Genomic DNA, 24,992 nt, shown 5'->3' on the forward strand with positions numbered 1-24,992 from the left:
GTTAATTATTACTAGTGGACTACCCACTGTCGTGTTAGCATCGGCAAGGGAAGCTATCACATCAGCAGAAGTTTATTTATGAAATGAGGCAAAGCTTGAAAGCTTGTTCAGAGAACTCGAGGTGCACTGTGCCATACACATGCCTCACTTTCTTAACATCATGTTAAGTACAGTCTATTGAAGCTGCAAACTTAAACAGACCATTGACTATGGCTGAGAATGATTACATGCAGAAGAACTGTTGTAGCTGGCAGGCTAACTGATGAAACAGAGCTCCTCTTTATCTGTGATCACTTTTTCTTTTTTCATCATCACCTAACAAATTGTAGAATAAAAGTTACTGAAAAGGTAAAATATGTTCCTCAGTTAACAAGGCTGCTAAAACTCTGATACCAAACAACTTAATATGTACTTACTTACTATGTCTCATAGTGTGGCACCCAATTCTCTTAAATTTGAAATTACCGTGTGTGTCTGTGTGTGTTGAGGTGATACACTGAGACATCACAATCATCAAGTGAGAGAACGCAGGAGCACATTTCTGACAGTTGAACTGATTTTTAAAATCACAGCATTAATGTGCTCAGAACTGCAGAGACGCTCGTTTATCTCGTCTGGTTTTTTTTTGGTTTTTTTTGTTTTGTTGTTTGGTAAGTTATTTTGCACAAATAAAACAACCTAGACTGACCAAACTCAAACTGGCTGTTTTAGTTTTTACTAACTTATGTTGTGACTTAATACGGTTAAATCTGTTTAGCTGATATCCAACCACCCTTGTTACAGCTGACTAAATCAGTCAGCATATGCCAGTGTCCAAAGAAGTCTTCATGCTGGGAGTGTGAAATAAACTCCTTGTATGCTACAAGGGTGCATAATACTACTATAATAGTAGGCTCCTCTGCCCAACAGCGATGCTAACATTTCCCTGTAATGTTACCTGCTGCACTATTATTTAAAAAGGCACATTTTTTCTATCTGTGCCATCAGTCGCTGTCTGCAGACTCTGGCTCTCCTGCAGAACATTCAGTGAATTCTGCATTTCTGCCCCTTCAAAGATCTGCTAAAGATTTCATCTGGAATAGTAACTTCTTATTTAGCCTAGTCTGGACATCAATAATATCTGCTAAGTAGCAGAATACATACACACTCCTTGATTTTATTTATTTCGTTTTTTATTTTCTTACGTGCTCTATTGTGAGATTGAAGCGACACAAGACCGTGTGCGACACAGACACACACAATTCAAACGTTTTCGAGTGGAAAAGGCAGCAGCACCTTGCGGGAGCAGACTCAAGGACATTTCTTTTATTATGCAACCACTCAGCTTCTAATAAGAAATTAACAACATGCAAGGCACAAGACAAACAGGCCCTGTCTCTTCATCTTTATTTCACTAAATATTTGAAGCATGTGTTGCAGTCTCTTGCAATGGTTCTGGCTGCTCTAGCATGTTGGAAAAAGTGCATCCCATGCATTTCTTTCCTGAAGGTTCCCTCTTTATATTGTGCTGTGAAGTTAACATGTTCATTTTAAAACAATCGTTCAGAGTTGTTTCTACACCTTGCAGAGATCATTTAATGGTTAAACTAATTAATTTCAATAAACAACACAAAATTTGATGTGGGTGCCAGGAAGCGGTGTGTGGCAGGCAGGATTAGGACCCAAATGCAGGACTCAGGAGACTTTAAACTCAAAAAGCAGCTTTAATGCTGAAGTCCTTTAAGCAAAATACGAGACAGAGCTGGCGCCAGGAATGCAAAAAATCAATCACAGGGAAACCGCAGACCGACGGAGCACGCGGTATGATGGAGGTAACAACAAAGAACACAAGCAAACTGAGGGTTTAAATACACAAGAGGAGACGGGAGCAGAGGGGAGATGCCTGGGAGAAACAGCTGAAGCAAATTTTTAATGCGACATGAAATGCGTAAAATTAACCGAGTTACCAAAATAAGACAGGAAGTAACTGAACTCAGGACACAGAAATGCAGACTCGATACGTAGAAAACAGGGAACAGGAAACGAACCCAGATAAGTCTAACCACCACTAAACTTTAAACAGGACCTGAGAAAATAACAGAAACCAGCAAGGAAATATCTCAACAAGGTACAAAGCAGTAGGGACCTGGCAACCTGCCTCAGTTTCATATTATCCTCAGAACCATTCCCTTTTCAGGGAAAAGGCAAGTTAGTTTTTTCTAAATCTAGCTGGACGTCACAATATTTCAACCTCCCAGCATATATATTAAAAAAACCCAGCAGAAACACCTGTAGGAGGATGCCATTTTTCACATATGTAAGTTTCCCCATGTCATTTTACCAGCTCCCCCTCTTAACTCCATCCCTCATTAAAGTGTAGGATTCAATTCAGAATGCCAACTAGCAGCTTTAAAATGTAAAAATGTCCAAGGGCACAGTGACGTCATCTGCTCATTTGCATTTCTGTGGCATCAGCAGTAATAGTTTGAGAAGGTCTGCGGGTTTCTTGGGGTAAGAGCTTCTTGATGCCAGCTAGAGTCAATTAAACAACATTTCTCTTCAAATTACTAAAAGCCACGCCTTACCAGAGTTCTCGTTTGCGTGATTCCTGAGTTCTGATGCCCAAACTGTGTGTACCAATTACATAAAGTAAGATATCTGAGAGTTCTAACTGAGGACTAAGAGGCTATATTAAACACTGCTCAAGAGCTTGCATGTATAAATAAATAATGGCTGAATACATAAATGATGTAATGTTCTGTGCTAAGCTAAGTCACGGTGAACACACAAGCCACGCCAGCTCACATGAGGGCGTCCTGTGGCCCGAGTGTGCAGTGAACCTGCTACGCAACGTGAGACGGAGCTGATTGCTATGGCAATGACTGACAATCACCCAACAAAATCACATTTGTTTAATTCTTCTTTAATATTTTGTGACATATTTGTAGTAAGTTTTAAACAAAGTTCACTGGAAGAAATATAGTGAGGTCCAGTGCATTAGAATACATCAGCTTAAATTAGAGCTGGGCGATAGAACGATAACGATATGTATCGCGATATAACTTTTACTCGATAGAGAAATTAAGCTATCGCGATAGACCTCGCCGCTCTTGTCCTCTTAAAATAAAAAAAAATAAAAAATAAAAAAAGGTCAGCCAATCCAAACTAAGTAGCGCAGAGCCGAACCAATCACAGCCGCAGCGTCACGTCGCGTGACTTGTTACGTACAGCACAAGTGCCAAGCCGCACGTGTGTTTGTTTAGGAAGCAGCCAGCGGGTAATGGAGGAAATGAGTGTGCCGACTAGAAAAATCAACCGAGCGTGACCGAAGAGAAAACAGATGATGGTTCCAATGCCGGAGAGACTGTCGAACGGAAGAGCCATAGAAGTTCCGTAGTGTGAAGGTATTTCGGCTATTTCAAGTCTGACAAAAAACAGAGTAGCGTGCACTGTAAATGTGCCGAAAACAAGTCTGGAAATACAATAAACTGGTGCATGCGTCACACTGTGCGCCACGTTATTGTTTCGGTGAAATGAATTTCTACAATACTGTTACTGTTAATTCTACTCTCTGCAGTGTTTAAATGCTTACATACACACACATTTTTCTGTCCGTCTACACATACGACTCGGTTCTGCTTCTATGCCGCAGCTTTGTTTACTTTTTCCCACCGAGGCTTCTAGACTTCTGATTGGCCAACATTTCTGCACGGTTAGGAATCTAGCGCCACCTGCTGCTTTGGCATGTTCATAGCAGCGTTTTCCTTCATTTCTGCCTTTACGTGTGGACGGGATTATTTTTTAAAACGAAAACGGAAAATCTCCGTTTTCAAAAATACCCGTGTACGTGTGGACGTAGCCTCAGTCTCTGACTGGAAGCGCTAATTCGTCATTCGGCTTTTGTCAGACTAAAGTAACTGTTAAAACTGTTTGAAAAGCTCAGCTATACAACAAGGAGAGATTGAGAATTTCCTTTTAGTTCTCAGTTTATTTGATATTGACAAAAGTTAGTCAGTTTTGTCTGTTATTCTGTAACACAAACTAAGATTTATTTTTAGAATTAATATTTTGTTTCTAAGTGGAATTGACAATTTAGTCTGTTTCGTTTGTTCTATTTTGAAACTTAAACGCTTTAGCGGCTGCCTTTTGTGTAGTTTGCAATATTTGCCTTTATTTATCTGAAAAAGTCTCATGTTCCTTAAGTACATCTACCCTGTTGAACTTATTATGGGAAATAAATATTTAAATAAAAACAAGCTGCTGATTATTTCACATTTTACTTGTGAGCAACGGCACATTTAAATCTTACAAATATAGTTATTTGGCTTATATCGTGATAGATATCGTTATCGCCTGAAATGAAAAAAACATATCGTGATATGAAAAAATCTCATATCGCCCAGCTCTAGCTTAAATATAACAATCACAGATAATCAGGTTTAATGGCATCAGATGAAGCTGGACATGTAGCATGGCAGCAGCTACAGAGATGCTATTTTGTCTTTGTGTATTATTTTTATACTATTCACCTGAAAACACATATTTCACACACACTTCCAGCTGTGCCTCCCCCCCCCCCATGCTGCTGCAGTCGAGCTCACAGCAAGGAGTAAAAATACCAGGTACAGGTGAGGAAAACAGTATCTGAGAACGTGGGTCGGCCATTGGTTTGTTTCCTGCAGCTCAGCATGAGCCACATGTGCACGAGGATGTCTCGCAGAGGTTTGGTGTCGAGGTTCTGCAGCTCTGCAGGAGGTACTGTCGAATCCGACATATGTCTCTTATGAAAAAACAAAAGAACAAAAGTAAATATGGGTGGGACAGTCACCAGTTATGTGAAATAATAGAAATGTGAGTACCTCAGTTGGGTGCAATCAAACTGTACAGATTAGCCACCTTTTCAGTAGTAAATAATATGATCAGACCTTTCCATCACGGCACACACAACACGGCCCTGAACCAAGGCTACAGCTAATGTCAACGTTTCCCAGTTTTAAAGAAAGTGAAAATTTCCTCCATTCATCCTCTGACCATGCTCCCCTGTCTCATTAAATACAGCTTGGTAGTTCTGTCTTATTCTTGCTGAAACGTATCTCTACCATGGCTATTACGTTAGCTGCGGAATAAGCATAAAAGCATGTAATTAGGATCAGTTCAGGTGTATAATGGATTCACATCATCCTTACATAGAGTGCAATCAGTGTGAAATGTGTTCCTTGAATAGTGACACTTAATTATAAATTAAGTTCAATCGACTCACCACGATGACAAGTAAAGTGTTATCTGTATAATACCAGAGATGGCTCTCAAAGGGAAAGCTCCACTGGTTTAACAAACAGCCCTCATGATGCAAACGGGGAAATACTGTCACATGTCTCCACACAAAGCTATTCAATTCAGTTACATTTCTCACTTTTATAGATATGCGTGTGTAAATGAGCACGGCAGACCCGATGTGAACATGCTTTGCAGCATACTTTATTGATACACCCGGTTGCTGAACACACATACACAGCTACAGCTCTCCCGCTGCAAGCTCAACATACCAACAACAACACCCCAGACAGTTCCCAGTACAGATTTTAAGTCGACGGGGCATGATTGCGGTGCCGTGCAGGTGCATACATCTTCCCTGCACAGCACCGCAGACCACGCCCCGCCACAGCATGATATCACAACAATGTGTTGGTATACAGAGAAAATGCCAACACTGATACAACCCCCTATGAGCAAGTACTTGGTGAAAGTGGGAAGGAAAAACGTAACTTTTAAGAGGAACCAGGCTCAGGGAGGGCGAGGGGAGGGAGACTGGACAAAAGACATGCTGAGGAAGAGAATCAGAGATTAATAATAACAAGAATAATAACAACGATTAAATGCAGAGAGGTGTGCAAATCATTGAGGTGCATTATGGGAAGCTCCCAGCAGCCTAGGCCTACTGCAAAGTAAGATCACCTGATTCAGCTCCAACTATAAGCTTTATCAAGGTGTAGAAAGAGGGTGTCTGTCTCCTGAATTATTTATAAAGTCATTTAAGGCATGATTCAAATGTTTTGTTTACAAGGAGTAGCCAATCAAAGACAAATAGCTAAAAAAAGGTGAGGGGAAAAAGACTAAGATAGCTAGTTTTAGACAACAGATCTTATGATGATTATGAGCTACTCGAGCGAAATCCAAGAATTTAAAAAATAGAGCAGGAAATGAGCCTACTAGGTTGGTAGTAGGAAGCAAGGTAGCCTGTTTAATTTCCTTTCACAGCGTTCTGAAAGCTTTTTATGTGGCCCTTGTATCCACAGTGCAGCTCCTATCTAAGGCATGCTGTCTTAAACTTTTCCGGCCCATAAGCCAAATTTAATCATCTGAGTCTCGCCCTGGGACCCGGGCTCATTAAAATGTACCGGTAAACTTGTCGTGTCACCGGAATCAGGTCGTCTCTCTGCTCCCCCCCTCTTAAGACACCTCCGTTTTAGACCGAAGCCAGAGAGCCACCTTCAGCTTCCTCACTGTCTCTGAGCTCTCCTGCTAACTTCCCTGCGAGTTCATCTGGAGTTCACTCCACCTTGTGATTTTTTTAAGTTGTAGCCTATGGCCCGAGGAACCCAGTCACAGTCTGCATCAATAATGCAAAGACCACAGACTGCTAACATCTCAGCCTTAAGCAAGAGGTCTGCTCGACAACACGGCGCTCAAACAAAGGCAGGCTGAAGACGTCTCAGACTATCTCAGCCACGAGGGAAGGAGCACCTATGCTGTTTAAAGGACACACACGCAAACAGAGCAGACACACAAGTACACTGAAGACATGAATTCTCTCTGTAGCTGTATAACACCCTCTTAGCACCAAGACATAATCAGGAGTGTGTGGTTCGTGTAGTCAGTCTACTGAGCAGGACTCAGTACAGCGTTCCTCAGCAAGGGTATGCCCACCTCACTCAAATACACACACTAAATGGAGAATACACACCCCGCTGCATCTCACCATCAATGTGCTGGGAAACATCTCCAGCTGTCACATTAAAAACATCTCAAACTATTCATGAATCGAGGACAACGCTGGTCCGTTACCCCGCTGACTGAGATGTTATTGTTGAAACGACTCTTTTTCCTCACATTTTCAATTAGATTCATAGTCGCCAGCGCTGCCGAACGCTTTGCATAAAAGAGCCTGTAAATCTTTAATTCAAGTAAAATGGAATGAAGCTCAGAAGTGCAGGTTTTCAGGGTGCCAGCGTCGATGTGAAACGCGTGTATGCGTGTGTGTCATTCTCTGGTCTTTTCTTGCATGCAGGGACTTTACTGAATTATTAAATCACTACTTAGGCTTTGTGGTTAAATGAAGCTATGCAAACAAGGACGAACTGTATTAAAAACACTCTAGCAGTAAGTGAACGCATCGTTTGGCAAAACTGTTTCAACGTAGTCTGTGAAACACACTTAAAGAGTAAAACAATATCAAATCGCTGTCTCCAGCACTTTCTGGTTGTTTCTGGGGCTCCTTAACTACTTAATCATCGACTTAATACCGCCGCTTCTGGACTGCTCCTAATCAGTGTGGGAACTGTGGAGCCATTAGCCAAATGCTGAGGAGTTTCTCTCCTCTAAAGCTTGAGGGGCTGAAGAGATCTGGGCACCCAAAGAAGCAAAAGGCAAGATAAATGAAGAGAGGTGGGAACGGCTCCAGGTGGAGAGGAAAGCATGTTTATTCACAATACGCGCTTTCGTGACGGCTTACTTATGCGCGCCTCCAAATATTAAACAAGTCTGCCACCTTCTCTTTTTGTGATTTGAAAAGTGCCACAGTGAGATGGAATGTATAATATAGCCGTCTTTTGTCAAAATCCAATTACTGGAATCTGAGATACTGCATATCAGATTAAACGGTGTAGCGCCACACGCAGGCCAGTTAATCTATCACGGAACAAAAAAAACACACATAGCTACGATGAATCGGTCTCACCTGGATGTAATCCAAATATAACCTGCATGTAAAGTGTCGCTGAGAAACAAATCAGAGTCTGGAAAAGTGAAGGATTCGTTCAGAGCTGGAATTTTACCAGTAGGAAAAAACAACAACGTTCAAATTATGTCTGATTATCAAAAACACAGCACACCAATGGCTGTTTTCATTTGTTTTCAAACATCAGTTACACAATATTTTGTGTATTAACGTATATTTTATCTGCATACAATAAAATAGTTGAGGAAAGAACTTTTTTCGCTACGCAGTTTACAGAAACATGATGACCACCGGACAAAATTTAAACTGAAAAATATAACTTATGTAGCTGAAATAAGCTCTTGTGCTCACTTTCACTTCACTAAAATTCAACTCAGGGGAGTGTGCTATTACATATAAATGCTTTTACCAACTACTCCATTCATGTTCGCCCTGATAACGGTTTTCTTAAAGGCTTTCCCATCCACGGTACACCTGCACAGCTTATTCCACTTACTCTGGCTGATTAGACTTCTGAGGACTGCGTGTGGGCGTGTACAGGCGCTGTTTTACTGACACCTTCGCCGCCCTTTTGTTAGCTCCGTCGGCCGTGTTAGGGGGGAACAAATTACACGTCTAAAGGTGTAATTTGTTCATTGTTAATCACACAGGGAAGTCCAGTGACCTGACAGAATTCCAGACATAGCTTCCCCCACTTTCACCCCGAGCAGAGGTCTACTCATCAGCCAAACGCGAAGACACCTGGCAGCCCTCGAGATGTGCGATGGGATGGAGTCATTCATCAGCTGTGTGACTGACTCTGCTGCTTAAACTGACAGTATCACACAGGCATTCAACATATTCCGGTTTAGGACTAATATTCTACATTCAGTTATTGAAAACTCAATTGTGTATTGTTTCCTGAGTTGCACAGAACAGAGCTGGATTTCCACTGGAGGACTTGTTAGACCCAGTAACCCTCGGTGAGGGGGTTAACAGCGTGCTACCCACCTGCAATGCTGCATACTGTGTGGCAAAGGTGAAACAGCTGCCTGGCGTGGCTGCAGGTTTCACACACCCTGCTGCCGGTGTGAAGAGAGAGCGGTGAATGGTTTAGCCTAATGTAATTAGTGGAACAGATATCAGAGCCGCTGAAGGTAAACTGTGGTAAATCACATTTGCTTGGTTCTTCATCACAGTTAGAACTTCTTTCTTTCTACTTTCAGGCTGCCGAACGTGTTAAGTATATAATTCCCCGATGCTCAAGACAAACATTTTGAGAAAAACATCTTTTCCCCCCCATGTTTTTCACAGCTTTTTTTTTTAATGCATAACCAAACATTATTTTTGGACCACGTTGACAGCTCTATCCTTGGTTTGGGTGTTGTTCACTATTTTATTTTATTTTTTTGCATTTATTTCAGGATTTAACAAGCATCGTCTAATCTGAATTTCAAAATAGTTACTTATTCAGATAAAAACAAATTTAATTCAGGTTTTTTTTCCTACAGATTTTATACTGGCATTTAAGTGATCTCTTAAATAAAATAAAAAAAGATTAAAAAGTAAAAAAAATCTGTTTTATAATTAGTTATAAACTCAGGTGACACTTTAGATGTGTTGTTTTGCCCAAGTAAATTTCAAAAACATTAAATTTTTTTAAACTCAAAACTTAAAAAAAGCTCCTGTTTTTTGCAGCTGTGGTGCACCTCGTCTCGATGACCAGTTTTCACTCGTTTCTATAACAGAAAAAAACGTCTCTCCGGCTATGCACATATGTTTAAATCTAGCAAACTGTTTACACAATCCATGAAATCTCCAAAGGAGATGAAGAGGAGGATTGTGGTGTCAAAGCCGAACAGAAATATCTCTGTAAGGCTGCTCTGTGTTCGCTGAATGGCTGAGATTAACTTTCACACAGCTCACGCACCTTAATGCTGTGATTTCTGCAGGCTAGCACAGAAGAATATACCATGTTTTGGCAAATATGTTCTTTGATCAACTATTCACGGTGTGCCAACTGGGGTTAAAAATAAAACCACAGCTTTTCTCAGGCGGCTTCACGCAGCACTTTGATCTCCCGTTTGACTAGCACAACATTTTTGGATGTATTCAGTCAGAACTCAGCGAGATGTACAGTTCTGGCCAAGAGGATATCTTTAAAAATACAGAAATTGGGATAGAGCTGTTAAAAATGTTTTCCTTTCTTTGGCGAGAATATGAAAATCTTGTTTGTGATCCATTTCAAAGGATATGCTACATCTCCAGCACGGATTCCTTTTTTTTTTTTAAGGAGATGCCAAATAACTTTAAAAGAAAATCGTTGGTATCACGCTGTTTTTCAATCCTTCTCAAGTTGTTGTAGAGGCGATCAGACTGAAGGAAAAAATGAGCTTGTAGCATAAAAAGAATGAACTCTTCTTGATTAATTCTGCAGCAGCATGAAAAATCTTTTCTTTTCTTTTAAAAGAACAGTTCCACAAAGAAGGAAAAGGTTGAACGTCTGATTTGTGCTATTTACATTATTTCCACTGGATAAAGTCACACGCACAACACTCGCTGCAGACATTTGTATGTACAAAGGCGCACAGTTGAATGAGCACAACCCAGATAAAGACACACACACACAAACACACGCTCCAAAGCAGGCTGGCACTCGTCTTTGCCCGTCTCGCGCCTTTCGCTCCACCAACACAATACTGTCACATTTTGGCGTGTCACATGGACTCGGAGACAGACAAGGCTGCATTATCAACAACTGGCTGGGGATGTGTGTGCGCGTGTGTGTGTGTGTGTGTGTGTGTATCAGAGCTCAAGTGTGTGCGTGAGAGTGAGAAAGAGTGTTAGAGTTCAGGTTAAGGCTGAGCCGTCAGCAGCAGACAAGCCCCATCAAGTCTCCCTCCTGTCTAACACACACTCAGCCTCTCGCCTCAGGAGGTGAGAAGCCGCTAATTGGCAAAGGGCGAAACACACACACAGACACACACACACACTTGCTTTAACACTACACACACACACACGGACTGACGGTCAGCTACAGTCGTACACAGAATAGTACGAACAAAGAGACAGAAATACAAAGAGACAGATGGACACACACACACAAGTCTGGCTCTGAGAGGCAACACTACAGTTTGTGTCTGCTGCGCACAGCTCGACCTGGTAGACGCGCGCACATTACTGTAGCTAATAATACACGCTGTCTGCCTGCTGACTTTCTCCTCAACTTTCTCACTTAGTTATTATTGCATGACTTGATGGTTTTTAGTCACTTATATATTAATAGACTCTTTGAGTTGAGCCTGCGCACAGAGCTGACCTTAAAAGAGGGAATGCTCGTCCTCTGCTCTTTGGTTTTCAAACAAAGCTCAATTAAACCTCAGCTGCCCATGAAATCAACTCTTTAGAAACCGTTTTTATGAGATTTATACAGACATGTCATTAAAATGGGTCATATTAAACGGGACTAATAATAGACAAATGTATTTTTCCAAGTTGCTTTTTGTCACTTGCAACATAAACTGCACAGTTTTAGGAGCTGCTGTTGCGTACATCGATGGAAAATTTGAACATCTAAAGTCTCAGAACAAACTGGGAAACTATAATGAATGACATTGTGTTGCCAACAACTTTGATCCTTCACATTTAAAATGATTTAAGTTACTTCATAACCATGCAGGGAACAGCAATGAGAGTTGGGCAGAATGGTAAAACCTTCCATCCAGCCACTAGTGGGCCATTCAAACCACGAAGCCAGGAAAATACTACAACTACAACCAAATTACAAAAAATGTCACCTAAAAATAACAATCTGGTAATCTAATTAGCAAACCTCTGATGGCTGATATATTTATCCAGTCGTCCCACCGTATATTGCAATGTTCTGGCTTCTTCCCGTCTCTCGAAGACTGAGTACAGGCACTATGAGAGAAGCTCGTTTCTGCTGCTTGTATCCATGGTCTTATTGTTTTGGTCACTACCCAACAGACTGTTGTCATAGGTAAGAGTAGCACACAGATCAACTGGTGAAACACAGCTTTCATGCTCAGCTCTCTCTTTACCAAGGCATCTGTCAGTCTTCTAAACCACTCACCCACATCATGCACAGGACCTCGAGAGACTAGTGGAATAGACCCTATTCCAACTAACACTGCCCGAGATGTGGGATACAGTATTGGATAGGCTGGACTACCCAAAGAGAACCTACACAAGCACATGGAGAAGAAGCAAACTCTTTACAGAAAGGCCCCATTCTTCCTGTGCTGGTGATAGTACTAACCAGTGTACCAACATGCATCCAGCCACAGCTGTGAGAAGTTTAGACAGCAAACCAATAAAACCAATGTTTAAACAGTATTGTGTGCATGCCTCTCACCCTATGAGAGCTGGGATATTGTTCAGCACCCCTGCTCAACAAGCTTTACATCAACACCTCGCTTCATCACTGCTGCGACAAAAGGATAAAGACACGAGAGCACCCACTCCACACTGCTGCATACTGCTGCCACAGCCCAGGACTCTGACACGGCATCCCAAGAAGGTAAGCGCTGGGCTGAGTGTGTGTGTGTGTCAGCACTTTGTAAGGTTTGTACATGAGGGAAACAAAGGAGCTGGAACTTGAGAGTGTGCGTAGTGGGGAGGGTGGGGTCACAGACAGGTAAGCAGAGAGGGAGAGGGCAGAGCCAAAAACAGCACTAGCAGCACTAAATAATGCTTCAAAGCTCTTCTGCAGGTCTTGCACCGAGACCTTCAGGACAAGGAGAGCTGTGGTTGATTTGAATCATCTCTGACTGCTTTATGTACGATCAGCCATGCAGGAAAGGAACAAAAAAGATTGGTAGAGAGAATTCAAGCACATGCAGACTCTACCAGACAGGGGGGGGAAACACACCCCTGCCCTTAATGCAGCTCACCCGAGAACAGAGCTCTGTAATAGAATTAATGTAAACCCGATCAGTGGGCTGGAATACAGTAAAGGCACAGAGCAGTGCTCTGCTCCTGCACAGCATCACATATAGATCAGCATGTTTAAAGACTGTATTCTGTTGAAATTTGGATCCATGGCTTTCTAAGATGTAGCAGACACTGTTTTTTTTTTTTTTTTTTTGCTACTGGACCATTTCTGCAAATCTCTGCAGCAGAGGTTTAGGTTTAGCAGAGCCTGGGTTAAGATAAAACATGACCATGCAGAGAGTATGGGTCACTTCGGGAACACTGTGGATCACATGCATGACGGGTGCTTTTAGTTTAAGCTTCATCATCACCTTCTTAAACCTCCAGCCAGGAAGGCAGGGTGCACTATATGAAGCGTGGGAGGGAGTCATGGGGTTCCTTAAATAGGTATCGGTCTCAAACTGGGAATGATGGGGAAGATGTTTCTGTGCTCCCTTATCACCCTACTCTGTTGCACAACTGTGGAGCAACTCTTGCCTGATGGAGCTTCTCGTGAGTGGGACCAGCTTACGTGCACCGCGCGCTTCATTTGCATAGGGAAAAAGTTGGAGAGCCTGTGGTCTGAGATATGAGTGACAGCTCAGGTGATCACCTTCCTAATCTAGCTTCCCGGCTAGCTTGTTCATCAAATCACACAGAACATGACAGCTAACGACACAGGATGCAGGCAGGGGGGAAAGCACACCTCTCAGTGTGCGTGCGCGTGTGTGTGTGCGTGTGTGTGTGTGTATTCAGGGCGATAAATGATAAGAGCAAGTGCGGAGGTCACGGTCAGTGGGGAGGCGGCGATGCCCCGCAGGGACAGAGGCATAGCGGACTGCTGCTGTGGCCCCGGCAGGATGGACGGCTGCCAGAGCTAGCCTGCTCGCTGCTAATTTAGCCTAGCTGTGCTGTCTGGCGCAGCTTGGAAAAGCGGCTCCAACTCTAACCAGCAACTTAAACAGTCTGGCTCAAAGTCAGCCGCCCCTCACGCCGGCACAGCCTCGCTAGCGTTTTTAGCCTCATCAGCTAACATAACCAGAACATTCCTGCAGCCGCCTACGATCACACACTGTGCATTTACCAAAAAAAAAAAACAAAAAAAACCCCACATATAAATTACTCAGAAAAGGTCTCAGGCTTCCTACCTGTGAATGCAGCCGCTAACTTGCAAAGCCACCGGGTCTGCTTGTTTAAAGTCTGGTGTTGTGTTGCTAGACGTCAAGTCCAACTGCACTACAGTGGTTTCCAGTCTGGGAAGCAAAATAAAGCCCAGCTGTCCTACTGTACAGTACATGCTGCTGACAGCCGGGCTCTACACAACGCTTTGGCGACACCTGCCGGGCACACGGCATTTAACAGGCAAAGTAGTAAAAGTTTGATAACTCGCTGTTCCAGAGGTCACACGGGTCAGGAGCAGATTTGCAGCAACATTCCCAGTTCACCGCTTCACTCAGGGACATTTCACAGTGATGTGAAATCTTGCAGAATTTAAAAGAGCTAGACCATGCAGTGCTTTAAAAGGAGCTGATACAATGCCAGCATGACTGATCAAACCGAATACAAGAAATTCAAATCAAATTCAAATTTTATTTGTCACGTACACAGTCATACACAGTACGATATGTAGTGAAATGCTTGGACAACTGCTCGTGACCTAAAGAGAACAAAAAAGGAAAAGGCTATGAATAAGATAGGAAATAAATATGAAAAATTAAAAAGGGTAAATTTAACTAGGAAGGAATAAAATATAAATTAAGGTTAAAAATGAAATAACTGTACAACACAAATTAGAATGAAGGGTAAATTTAACTGGGAAGAATAAGATAAAGATAAATATATAAATTAAAGTTGAAAATAAAATAACTGTACAACAAAATACACAATACACAATATAGAACTATATAAGAATGTATGAAGGAATCTAAATATAAATAAATATATACACAATAACAGCAGCTGTACAAGTATTAACCGGAAATGAAGAATATAGTGACCAGTGTTGTGCAAAACCAAAGTCCAGAAAGTCCAGTGTGTGTGTAAGAACCATATGTGTGGGTCAGTACTGTGTGGTGGTGTGATTGAGAGACCGTATCGCCTGCGGGAAGAAGCTCCTCCTCAGTCTCTCTGTGTTGGTCTTCAGGGAGCGGAATCGCTTTCCTGACCTCAACAGAGAGAACAGTCTGTTGTTGGGATGGCTGAGGTCCTTCACGATCTTCCTGGCCTTGGTCCAGCACCGCCTGCTGTAGATTGAGTGCAGGTCAGGGAGCTCGGAGCGGATGGTGCGCTCAGCTGACCGCACAACCCTCTGTAGAGCTCGTCTGTCCTGCATGGTGCTGTTCCCGAACCAGGTTAAGATGTTTCCCGCCAGGATGCTCTCTATGGTGCACGAGTAAAAGTTCCTGAGCACCTTGGAGGGCAGTTGGAAGTCTCTCAAGCGTCTGAGGTGGTAGAGACGCTGTCGGGCCTTTTTCACCACGGTGTTGATGTGACAGGACCATGACAGGTCCTGCGTGATGTGAACTCTGAGGTATTTGAAGCTGTCCACTCTCTCCACTGGGCACTCGTTGATGACGGGGGTCTGGTAGTTCCTCTCCTGCTTAGTGCTGAAGTCCACTATCAGCTCCTTTGTCTTACTGACGTTTAGAAGGAGGTTGTTCCTCTGGCACCAGTTCTCCAGATTCCTAATCTCCTTCAGGTAGGCCGTCTCGTTGTTATCAGAGATCAGGCCCACCACGACGGTGTCGTCAGCAAACTTGATGATGGTGGTGGAGCTGGTAGTGGCCACACAGTCATATGTGTACAAAGAGTACAGCAGGGGGCTCAGAACACACCCCTGGGGGGCTCCAGTGCTGAGAGTGGTGGAGGCTGAGACATGTCCGCCCATCCTTACTGCCTGTGGTCTGCCAGTTAGGAAGTTGGAGATCCACTGACACATAGATGAGCTGAGTCCCAGATGCTCCAGCTTGGTGGTGAGTGTGGAGGGAATTATGGTGTTAAATGCAGAGCTGTAGTCTATGAAGAGCATTTTAACATAATTCCCCCTTCTAGTGTCCAAGTGAGTGAGTGATGTGTGGAGGAGATGAGAGATGGCATCGTCTGTGGAACGATTTGGACGGTAAGCGAACTGTAGTGGGTCCAGTGTGTCTGGTAGTGAAGAAATGATGAAGTCTCTGACCAGGCGTTCAAAGCACTTCATCACTACTGAGGTGAGGGCTACAGGGCGATAGTCATTGAGAGAAGCAGGGTGGGGTTTCTTCGGGACAGGAACAATGATGGACTCTTTGAAGCATGTGGGGATCACCGACTGAGATAAAGAGATGTTGAATATCTCAGTGAACACAGGAGCTAGCTGGTATGCGCAGTCTCTTAGGATACGACCTGGGATGCCGTCTGGTCCTGCTGCTTTCCTGGTACTGGAATGTACTGTTATTCAGCTTTCCTTTATTCTCATTTGAATTTTTAAGGATTTAATGGCTTAATTGTTACCATTTTTATTCCAGCTAAGTCAGACTTTAATTTCAGGAAGTTTGCTTGAAGAAATCTGCTAAAATAAATCTGATTAAAAGTCAAATCTGGGATTTAAATAAAGCTAACTGAACAACTAACGCATGACTTTAGAGTAAGAAACATTTTCACTGTTCACTTGTTATTGTTAACGAACACGATGTCCAGAAATCCACTTACTAAAGCTCATTACATGGCAGCCAATCTGAATTTATACAGAGTAGTGCTTCCATCATGTGGAGGCTAGTTATGTCATTTATCCAAACCACTTAACAGAACTTGGATTTCTGAAAACACATCGCCTTCTTATAAAATAACTGGACTTTTGTTAGATTCTTTAACAAGTTGTAGCATTAAGTGAAAGCCTTATTGTACAGAAAGTCTGATTGAATGGACAAACAAACAAACAAAAAAAGTGAACATGAATATAAAGCTAGTGTTCAAGAATATATTTCATAAATCATATTTGTCCACTTTGATACCTTTCTGACAGCAATGTGGGCTAAAGGAAAAAAACAAAAGACACTGCACCTTCAATTGTCACAAAACTTTATTTAAACATATATTACATACAATATATTACATAATTGCTATTCAAAGCATGTGCAAATTGTAAATCAAAACATGTTGGGATGTTTAACAGTATACTGCCTTCATGTTAAAACCCACTACACAAGTAGGAAAAACTGTACAAAAGAATAGTGTTCTTCAGCGTGTTGTCACAATGTGTGGCACTAGCAGGTTAACAACACCCCCTTGATAAAGTTTCCCCATTTCCATCCCCTTCAATATCAAAACTGATTATGGAAGCAAATCCAAAACCCCCCGAGCAATTTTTGCCATTTGCCCCAGAGCCAAAAGAGGAAACAGGGAGATAATTTTCTGTGAGTGGAACAGTGATTAACACCAGTTTTGCCATGGCAACCATACTGAACAGACCTGGCAAGCTGCCGAATGAAAACCCCACCAGAGGAAACTCTTTTAGCATGTAATAACAATCATTAACCATCCTAATGTTGCTGTGAGCTGCCCTGAACATGACTAAATTAAGTACATCTGGGCTGTTTGGAATGAGCCTTGGAGGTTGTGGGGAAGTCAACACATGGTGCTGACAAAGGCTACTGCGCAGGTGGGCCCTGCAAGATGAAGAGCCATCTCCATAGAAACAAACACGAGTACAGAAGATTAGGAAAATGTTGTGAGATGCAGACAGAGCCAGAATAGCAGTTTTAAAATGTACTCCAGCAAAACTGAAGCTTTAAATCTATTCGGGTCCTTGTTTCAGTTAGGAGGTAATGGCAGAGATGACTCCACAGAGTTCTCAGACAAAAAGGTATGTATCCACTGTGTAACACAACAAACAGGCAAAAATGTGGCTTTTCCAAAAACAAAATCCCTGCAGTGATGTTACCAAACAGCAAACAAAGGCATTCCTGCATGCCCAGCTCCAATTAATTCCAAAGTATCTCAGCTGGTGCCGCTACTGTCCGACAGACCATGGCAACAGCAATGCTACTTTGTGACATGACTCAGAGAGAAAGCGAAACACCAGATCCAGAGTCAAGTGACAAAATGCATTAGCTCTCTGGAACGCCGGGGCCGTGCAGACTAATTGTGAGCTGGACAGATTCAAACTACTCAGCTTCAGGCACAAACAGGCGCAATCATTTTTCATCGGCCAGCTGAGGACACCTGTGCCTTATCCACAGGCAGCTGGGGCTGTGTTGGCAGGAGTCTCAGTCAGTCCCCCTCAATCAGCTATAGCGTGCATCTCCAAACATGACGACAAGGAAGGATTTAAATCCAGAGGCTGACATTATTTGATCCTTAGACCTTATGCCTCTTATTCTGTCACTCACATCTCTCCCACGGTGAAGAGAACAGAGAGGAGCACCACCCAAAGCCAGGCGGCACGACGAGGTGGCGTGGGATGGTTAAAAACGGTGGATTCAAGGCAATGCCTCACCAGTCAGCTGAATAACAAGACTTCCGCTTGTTTCTGACTGGATGAGCAGCAAGCCGCTGTGTCCGCCTGCGGTACTGGGCTTGAACTGGACGGGTAGCTTCAGATAGTGCTGGGATCTAAAGGTCGAGGAAGAACAAAGGCGGTTACTGAACGGCTGGAACAATTTGAAATGTGTGTGTATACATAATGTGAAGAAGCACAAATATAGATTCAAAATGCATTCAAATATGCACTGCACTCATCTAAAAATAAATAAAATCCTACACTGTCACCGTTTCATATTGTTTCAAGTATAATTGATATCAGTCACAACCACTTTGCACAGTGATGGAACACTTGAACCTGAAATGAACAGTCCGTCTACTATTAATGCATCTTTTAGCCATTCTACAACAAAGCTTTAAAAAGTATTTTATTTGTGGATTAATTACTGTTTTCTAATGTTGTACAGAACAAATAATGAATCAATGGTGAAAACAATCACATGATGCAGCCATATATGGTAAATGGTAAATGGCCTGTATTTATATAGCGCTTTTACTAGTCCCTAAGGACCCCAAAGCGCTTTACATATCCAGTCATCCACCCATTCACACACACATTCACACACTGGTGATGGCAAGCTACATTGTAGCCACAGCCACCCTGGGGCGCACTGACAGAGGCGAGGCTGCCGGACACTGGCGCCACCGGGCCCTCTGACCACCACCAGTAGGCAACGGGTGAAGTGTCTTGCCCAACGACACAATGACCGAGACTGTCCAAGTTGGGGCTCGAACCGGCAACCTTCCGATTACAAGGCGAACACCCAACTCTTGAGCCACGATCGCCCCCCATATCAATGACTAGCACTAATAATCCATTCATAACTAGCAGAAAATGAATGCAGGGATTAACTACAGCAATTTAAGGTCCAGTTTAAATTTTAGATGGTTAGAGGTTAGAGAACTACTTCAACTATACTGGTTATATATTCAAGTTGGCTTTTGGTCAGCTTTAGATACAGAGGTATTTCAGAACCAAATGCTTATACTAAGACCCATACAAGGGAAACTGGAGAAGCATTTCTTTAAACCTGTGGTCATCGTAATGAGATCCACAACATGCTGGGAACACCACAATCACAAATCCACACACAGCAGTGCTCACAGCACACCTATCGCAAAGCTGGGGGAGGTTCAGGTTGTGACACTGTTTCACATAACTGTCATGCTTCACTATGGAATGTGTCACAGTACTTTCATTTTATTGGTGAAGCAAATACATTTCAGTATTTCATTTCCATACTAGGCATCATTTTAGCCACTACAAAACAACAAATAATGTGCACATTCTGAACACCGTTCCTCACCAGCACAGCACAACACAACACAACTGGTACCTGTGACCGGGCCGCCCCTCCAAACGCCTTTGTCAGGCAAAAACATCACTCGTACTCAGGCCTCAAGTATATACTCTAGAAAGTTAGATCATCCTCCTGGTCCCAGCTTCTCACAGGACCTCCCCACAGTGAGCATTCACAATGGGAAAATGACATTATGCAGTCTCCAAGTTAGACCACAGAACATCTTTTTGATTAAACGTGATCTAACCAACTACTCAGTTGTATGATAACAATACCAGAAAACTTCAAGAGCTCCAAATAAGCCTAAACCAAGTCTAAAAGCAGCAATCAAAAGGTTTGTGTTTGTTGTAATAAACATCAGACTCACCTCAGAGAATATCTGGAATGCTTGATGTAGAAAGGCTCACTAGGGTTTACAAATGTCAGCTGCAAGTCAATTAGAGAAGCCACACATCACATATCAAATCCATGCAAAGCACAGTGACAAGTGTTAGGGGTGTTACTGTATTTTTCACTCAGTATAATTACATCAACTCAGGCATGCAATTTCTTTTAGTGGTACAGAGAATCACAAATATAGTCAAGGTATCTCTACTTCTGCTTCCTTAACACATTATGTCATCTCCAGGGGCAACTCACACTTAAAGAATGACTTCTTTTAAAACACTCTCATATCTTACTTCCTTGCTTGTGTTAACCCTGTGACAACTTCACTTTTCTGACATGATCTTACTGCATTTGCATGTAAGTGAACTTCAGTTTCTGCTGCAGTAGGCAAGAAAAAAAAACCTTACACCTTCATGAGAATAAATTATGCCCCACCTCATGCATGTCGGACGAGTTGTTGCGGACGTTGACCTTTAGAGAGCTGGACTCACCCACCCGTGTGGCAGGGAAGGTGTACAGGTCCTGTGGTGAATACACACCCCTCCGCACGACCTCCTCCTGGCTAAGGATTACAAAATGTGCCACTTTAAACGGGGGGCATAACCATCATGAAACAACCGGGAATTCACAGTGACTCAGTGTTTAAAAACAACATAACTACGGTATGAATTTAGGTTGAAAGGGGTCCTATAATTGGTTTTTTTTTCAGTCAAATATGCTGTCAGAGTGGGGGATACTCAATTTAAAAATGCACAAGTTTAGAAAAAAAAATAGTTTGTATGAATGATCCACGCACAAGCCTCTGGCTATGACCACAGAAACCCCAACCACCTGCAATTCAAACCTTCTGTTTGTGAGTAGCAGCCAATCAGTTGGCCTGAAGGGATAGGAGATCAAAATCACTCCATGTACTGAGAACCTGTATAAAGGCCAAGTACAGGATAGATAACCATGCAGAACTACTCTAGCAGGGTACAGGGATAACTATTAGAATTCAATTCTAGCACAGTCATTTCATAAAATCATCTTCTTGATTTCCTCCCATCACTATAGCTAACCTAAATTTACTAAATAAACCCACATGTGCTACATAAAACAATATTCTTGTGTTTTTTCTGAATGGGATCTCCCTCCATGATTAGATTTAGGTGGAGTTACCTGATTTTGCTAGATGAGGACTCGGGTCTCTTCTTGGTCTTGACTGTGGCCTCTGTCTTCACTAGAGAGCAGTCTCCTTCCTGTGGTCCTCCCACTGGTCCAGATTTTGTTCCCTTTGGACACAGACATTTAAGATTCAGCCTGTTAGCTTTCAGTGCAACTTAAAAACTGCTGCTCACTAAAAAAAAAAAAATACAAAAACACCTGAATCTAACACCATTTATCCCTGGGAGACATACAGCTACGTGCTGGCTTACTAAATTATATGCAGAGACTTTGACTTAGACAGTTAGCTGTAGAGCTAAATATGAGTGTTATGTTTTGCATTTTGGTTTTCCAAAGTTTTACAAACTAGAGTCACAGATTGGTATTTAACTCTACTCAAAGACTTCCACTTTAAACACTGCATCTAAAAGACAAAGCAACAACAAGAAAAGCACTAGCATCACAGCCACTTAACCTACTCATGTGGAGCCATCTCTCTGACATCCCACTTGCTGTGCATGTATGCTCTTAAGTTAACTGATTCTGTCATAACACTTCACTTTAAAGTGTTACACACAAGAAGCCCGCAGGCCCTTCTCAGCAGGGTGGCTCTCCTTCCCATCCCACAACCCACTTGTCTCATTTGTTAATTCTGTCACTTACACTACAAAGCCACAGTCAAGGTACTGCTAATATGTGCAGCTTATTTTAAAGTAACTGAAAGTTAACATCACAATGTGCCTCTGTAGTGAAAGCACTGGCCATATCCATATTTTGTTGACTGAATATCAAATATCTAAAGCAAAGTAGATTAAAATTTGTCTGAAAGTACAGTTTGTGCTATAGAAAACAAACTTGAACTCAGTTTTGTTTTTAATGCCATTTTTTAAGAAAGCTGAAGGTGTACCAGGATTCCAGTGCCTCTTATGTACTACAGAAGAACAACTTTTATTTTCCCTCATTATGGTGTTGAAAACCTGCATGATTAGTGTTGCTACACAGGAAGAGGGTCCTGGGAGAGGCCCTTCTGTGTGTGGTTTTTGTGGGGGGTTTTCTGAATGACTGAAAAATAAGCTGGGAAAAACTCTTTCAGAGAATAGATTCTATATTTTGAGGAGTCTACTTCCTGGTTTAAGGGGAAGGGGGGAAAAAAAAAGTCCTCACAGTGCCACAGAGCTGGAGGCGGATTCGGGTTTTCTGCTGGGGCTCAGACACAGGGTGGCACTCCAAGTCCCAGAATTGGGCATAGTCCCCTCTGTCCCTGGGCAGAAAAGTGATGGGCACCTAAAAAGATAACAAAAAAACAAAAACAAAAAACAAAAAAAAACATTGTAAGATGCAACTGGATTTTATTTAACCTCATAAAAACATCTTACTACAGAGTTATGCTTCTAGATGGAAAGTATAAACTTAAATTCACCTCAGTGTTTGATTTAACCAAACATTTAAAACTCACAGATGTGATACATAACAGAGTAACATAGAAACATCATTTTGAATGTGTCACTTGACTAAAAAGAGAATCCCAATGTTAACAGTAAAACTAATTGCACATGAAAACCGTATTTTGTGAAAGGAACAATAAAATTAATGAAAGTTTTAATAGAACACCAATTTAAAAATGTAAAAACAATAAAACTAGATTTTATAGGTTTTATGAATGGCCATTAGATTTTTTTTTTTTTTTAATTAAAAAGGATCCTTTTCCCTGTGAAAAGCATTTGCTGGAAATCTTTGTCCCTTTATAATGACCTACTTTAAATATTACTGGCAAGTCTACTGCGAGTACCTACCTGCATCTTCTCATGGGCTCCCAGGGTTCCAGAAACCCTGGAGCATCTGAAAGTCGTGTAGGTGGCCCGGTAAACATCTCCGCTGTTGTCAACCCCCTGAAGAGAGAGTGAGGGAGTGAGAAAGGACCACAGTTTGTAACAACATAAGCTTGGATCAAAGCAGCCAATAACATTTATGTATTAGAAACATAATACATAAATCGAGGGTGCGAACAAGTACAAAGTAATTACTAAGGTAGTTCATGAAACAAAACGAATCTCACAACACTCACATACAAAAGTAACTTCAAAATAAACTACAAAGCCGTAAAAGCAGAGATCTCCCAAGAGATATTCAAGAGGAGCAGGAGAAAACAGCTAATAGAAGAAAGGAGGGAGGAGAAAAAAAGCACCTTGACATATGGAGGAGCAAATGATGACAGGTACCACCTCACTTCCACGTTCCCATTCTGCACCTCCAGCTGGGCCTCTGAAGTACAGGAGCAACATAGAGACGTTCAGTCTCCCACAGGAATAGATGCATCACGTGCTACCTACAGACCACGACTAAAAACTGACAGCCTGGAAAGTATTTCATGTTTAAACTGAAAGATAATTGTTGTAAAACTGTTCAGACACGAGCACAATGTAGAGCTTTAATGTTGGTCAGAGCAAGTTACTTCCAGCGGTAAGCCATGTTCCTACCTGATGTCTCCCCTGAGGGTGTGGTGGGGAAGACTATGGTCTTGTTGTTGATCTCTACCATGGCCTGAGGCATCTGTGGGGTAAGTGATGGCCTTGTGGTGAGCCTGCCCACAGGCAACAAGGGGGTAGCAGCCTGAGGAGGCAGGGCTGACAAACTTGTATCTGCTGGGGCTGTAGACACATCCAGAGCAAGGTCTCGACGGATCTGAACCTTAATAAACTGAAACCAGCTCAGATTTAGCTCATGTCAGTTTCTCACAGTCTGTCAGTGTTGTTTGGAAAAAGAAAAGTTGCTAATATCCCATACCTTCTGTTGACCATCACACTGGACATAAATCTGTCCACTCCAGGGAAGCAGGGAAGATTTAGTTGCCAATGACGGGTTGGGGCTGATCAAGATCTGCAGGTGGCACCTTGGTTTATGATAATGACAAAATTAGACGCAAACATAACATTCAGCAGATTTATGCACACATTAAATTAGGATTCGCTTGTCTGTTGTCCTTCTAGAGCCACTGTAATGGCAAAAGTTATGGAATCAGACATGTAAAAGGGTTACCGCATTCAAATCTGGCACATCTCCCTTTAAAAATAAAAAAATAATTTCCTCAAGTGTATGAACACAGTAATCCTTCAGCTTGATTTTCGGTTGCAAGGAGGAAAATCTAGTGATAGTGCAGGAGGTGTGCATGTTTTCTGTTTTTTTTCCCCAGGAAAAAACTCCAGTATTTTCAATGTGCTCTATAGTGAAACAGGATGACACAAGCCACAGTTCTGCAGAGACCATCTGCCCTGAGGGATGAAATCAAGGTGCATGCTAACAGAAAATGCTGAAGGTCATATCCTGAGAAGCAGCTCCCATGATCATTCAGGATGGTTTCAAAGAGAAGTCAATATTGCCTTTTTACTCTACACACCAACCTTATGTCACACAGAGGGAAATGCTTCAGAACAGGAGTGAATGAAGCCAGACATTGTTGGGAAGATGATCTTGTAGAAAAAGATCGTGGAATATTTTGATTACACCTCATATTACATCTGTGAAAAAAATCCACTGGACCTCATGCTAAAGTGTTCCAAATATTCAGTTGATGCGTAACGTGATGCAATCACATCAAGTGTGAGAAATGCAGAAAAAAAAAAGAGAATACAGAGAATTTGTAACCAAAAACTCTTGACTCAAGGGTATTCTTACTGTGGCTCGATAACTCCATGCTGTGGGGTGATCGTGAGGCAGTGGGCAGGCCAGGACAAATCAAAGCTCAGCTCTCTCGAAGTATTGTTTCGGATCTGAACTTGACTGGTGGTGGATGCACCATC

General features: G+C 42.3%; 2 protein-coding genes across 2 annotated transcripts in view; both read right to left on the reverse strand.

The window, feature by feature from the left end:
• The window catches only part of LOC146622257 (low-density lipoprotein receptor class A domain-containing protein 4-like), a 286,730-nt gene extending 272,637 nt beyond the window's left edge, over nucleotides 1-14,093 (reverse strand). Inside the window, exon 1 of the mRNA XM_085366124.1 lies at nucleotides 13,996-14,093. The gene's annotated coding sequence lies outside the window, so the exon portion shown is untranslated. The remainder of the gene's footprint in view (nucleotides 1-13,995) is intronic.
• Nucleotides 14,094-16,990: 2,897 nt separating this feature from the next.
• The window catches only part of cep192 (centrosomal protein 192), a 32,393-nt gene continuing 24,391 nt past the window's right edge, over nucleotides 16,991-24,992 (reverse strand). The window contains exons 43-52 of the mRNA XM_085366126.1: nucleotides 24,868-24,991; nucleotides 23,980-24,085; nucleotides 23,673-23,892; nucleotides 23,381-23,457; nucleotides 22,989-23,084; nucleotides 22,360-22,479; nucleotides 21,211-21,323; nucleotides 20,488-20,614; nucleotides 20,033-20,091; nucleotides 16,991-18,436 (exon numbers count right to left, since the gene is read on the reverse strand). Coding sequence (XP_085222252.1) covers nucleotides 18,304-18,436; nucleotides 20,033-20,091; nucleotides 20,488-20,614; nucleotides 21,211-21,323; nucleotides 22,360-22,479; nucleotides 22,989-23,084; nucleotides 23,381-23,457; nucleotides 23,673-23,892; nucleotides 23,980-24,085; nucleotides 24,868-24,991 — 1,175 coding nt within the window. The 3' untranslated portion in view covers nucleotides 16,991-18,303. The remainder of the gene's footprint in view (nucleotides 18,437-20,032; nucleotides 20,092-20,487; nucleotides 20,615-21,210; nucleotides 21,324-22,359; nucleotides 22,480-22,988; nucleotides 23,085-23,380; nucleotides 23,458-23,672; nucleotides 23,893-23,979; nucleotides 24,086-24,867; nucleotide 24,992) is intronic.

Source organism: Diplotaxodon limnothrissa, linkage group LG11 (assembly GCF_057381915.1).
Source record: "Diplotaxodon limnothrissa isolate DT_005_m linkage group LG11, D_limnothrissa_male_GT1.1, whole genome shotgun sequence".
Lineage (NCBI taxonomy): Eukaryota > Metazoa > Chordata > Actinopteri > Cichliformes > Cichlidae > Diplotaxodon > Diplotaxodon limnothrissa.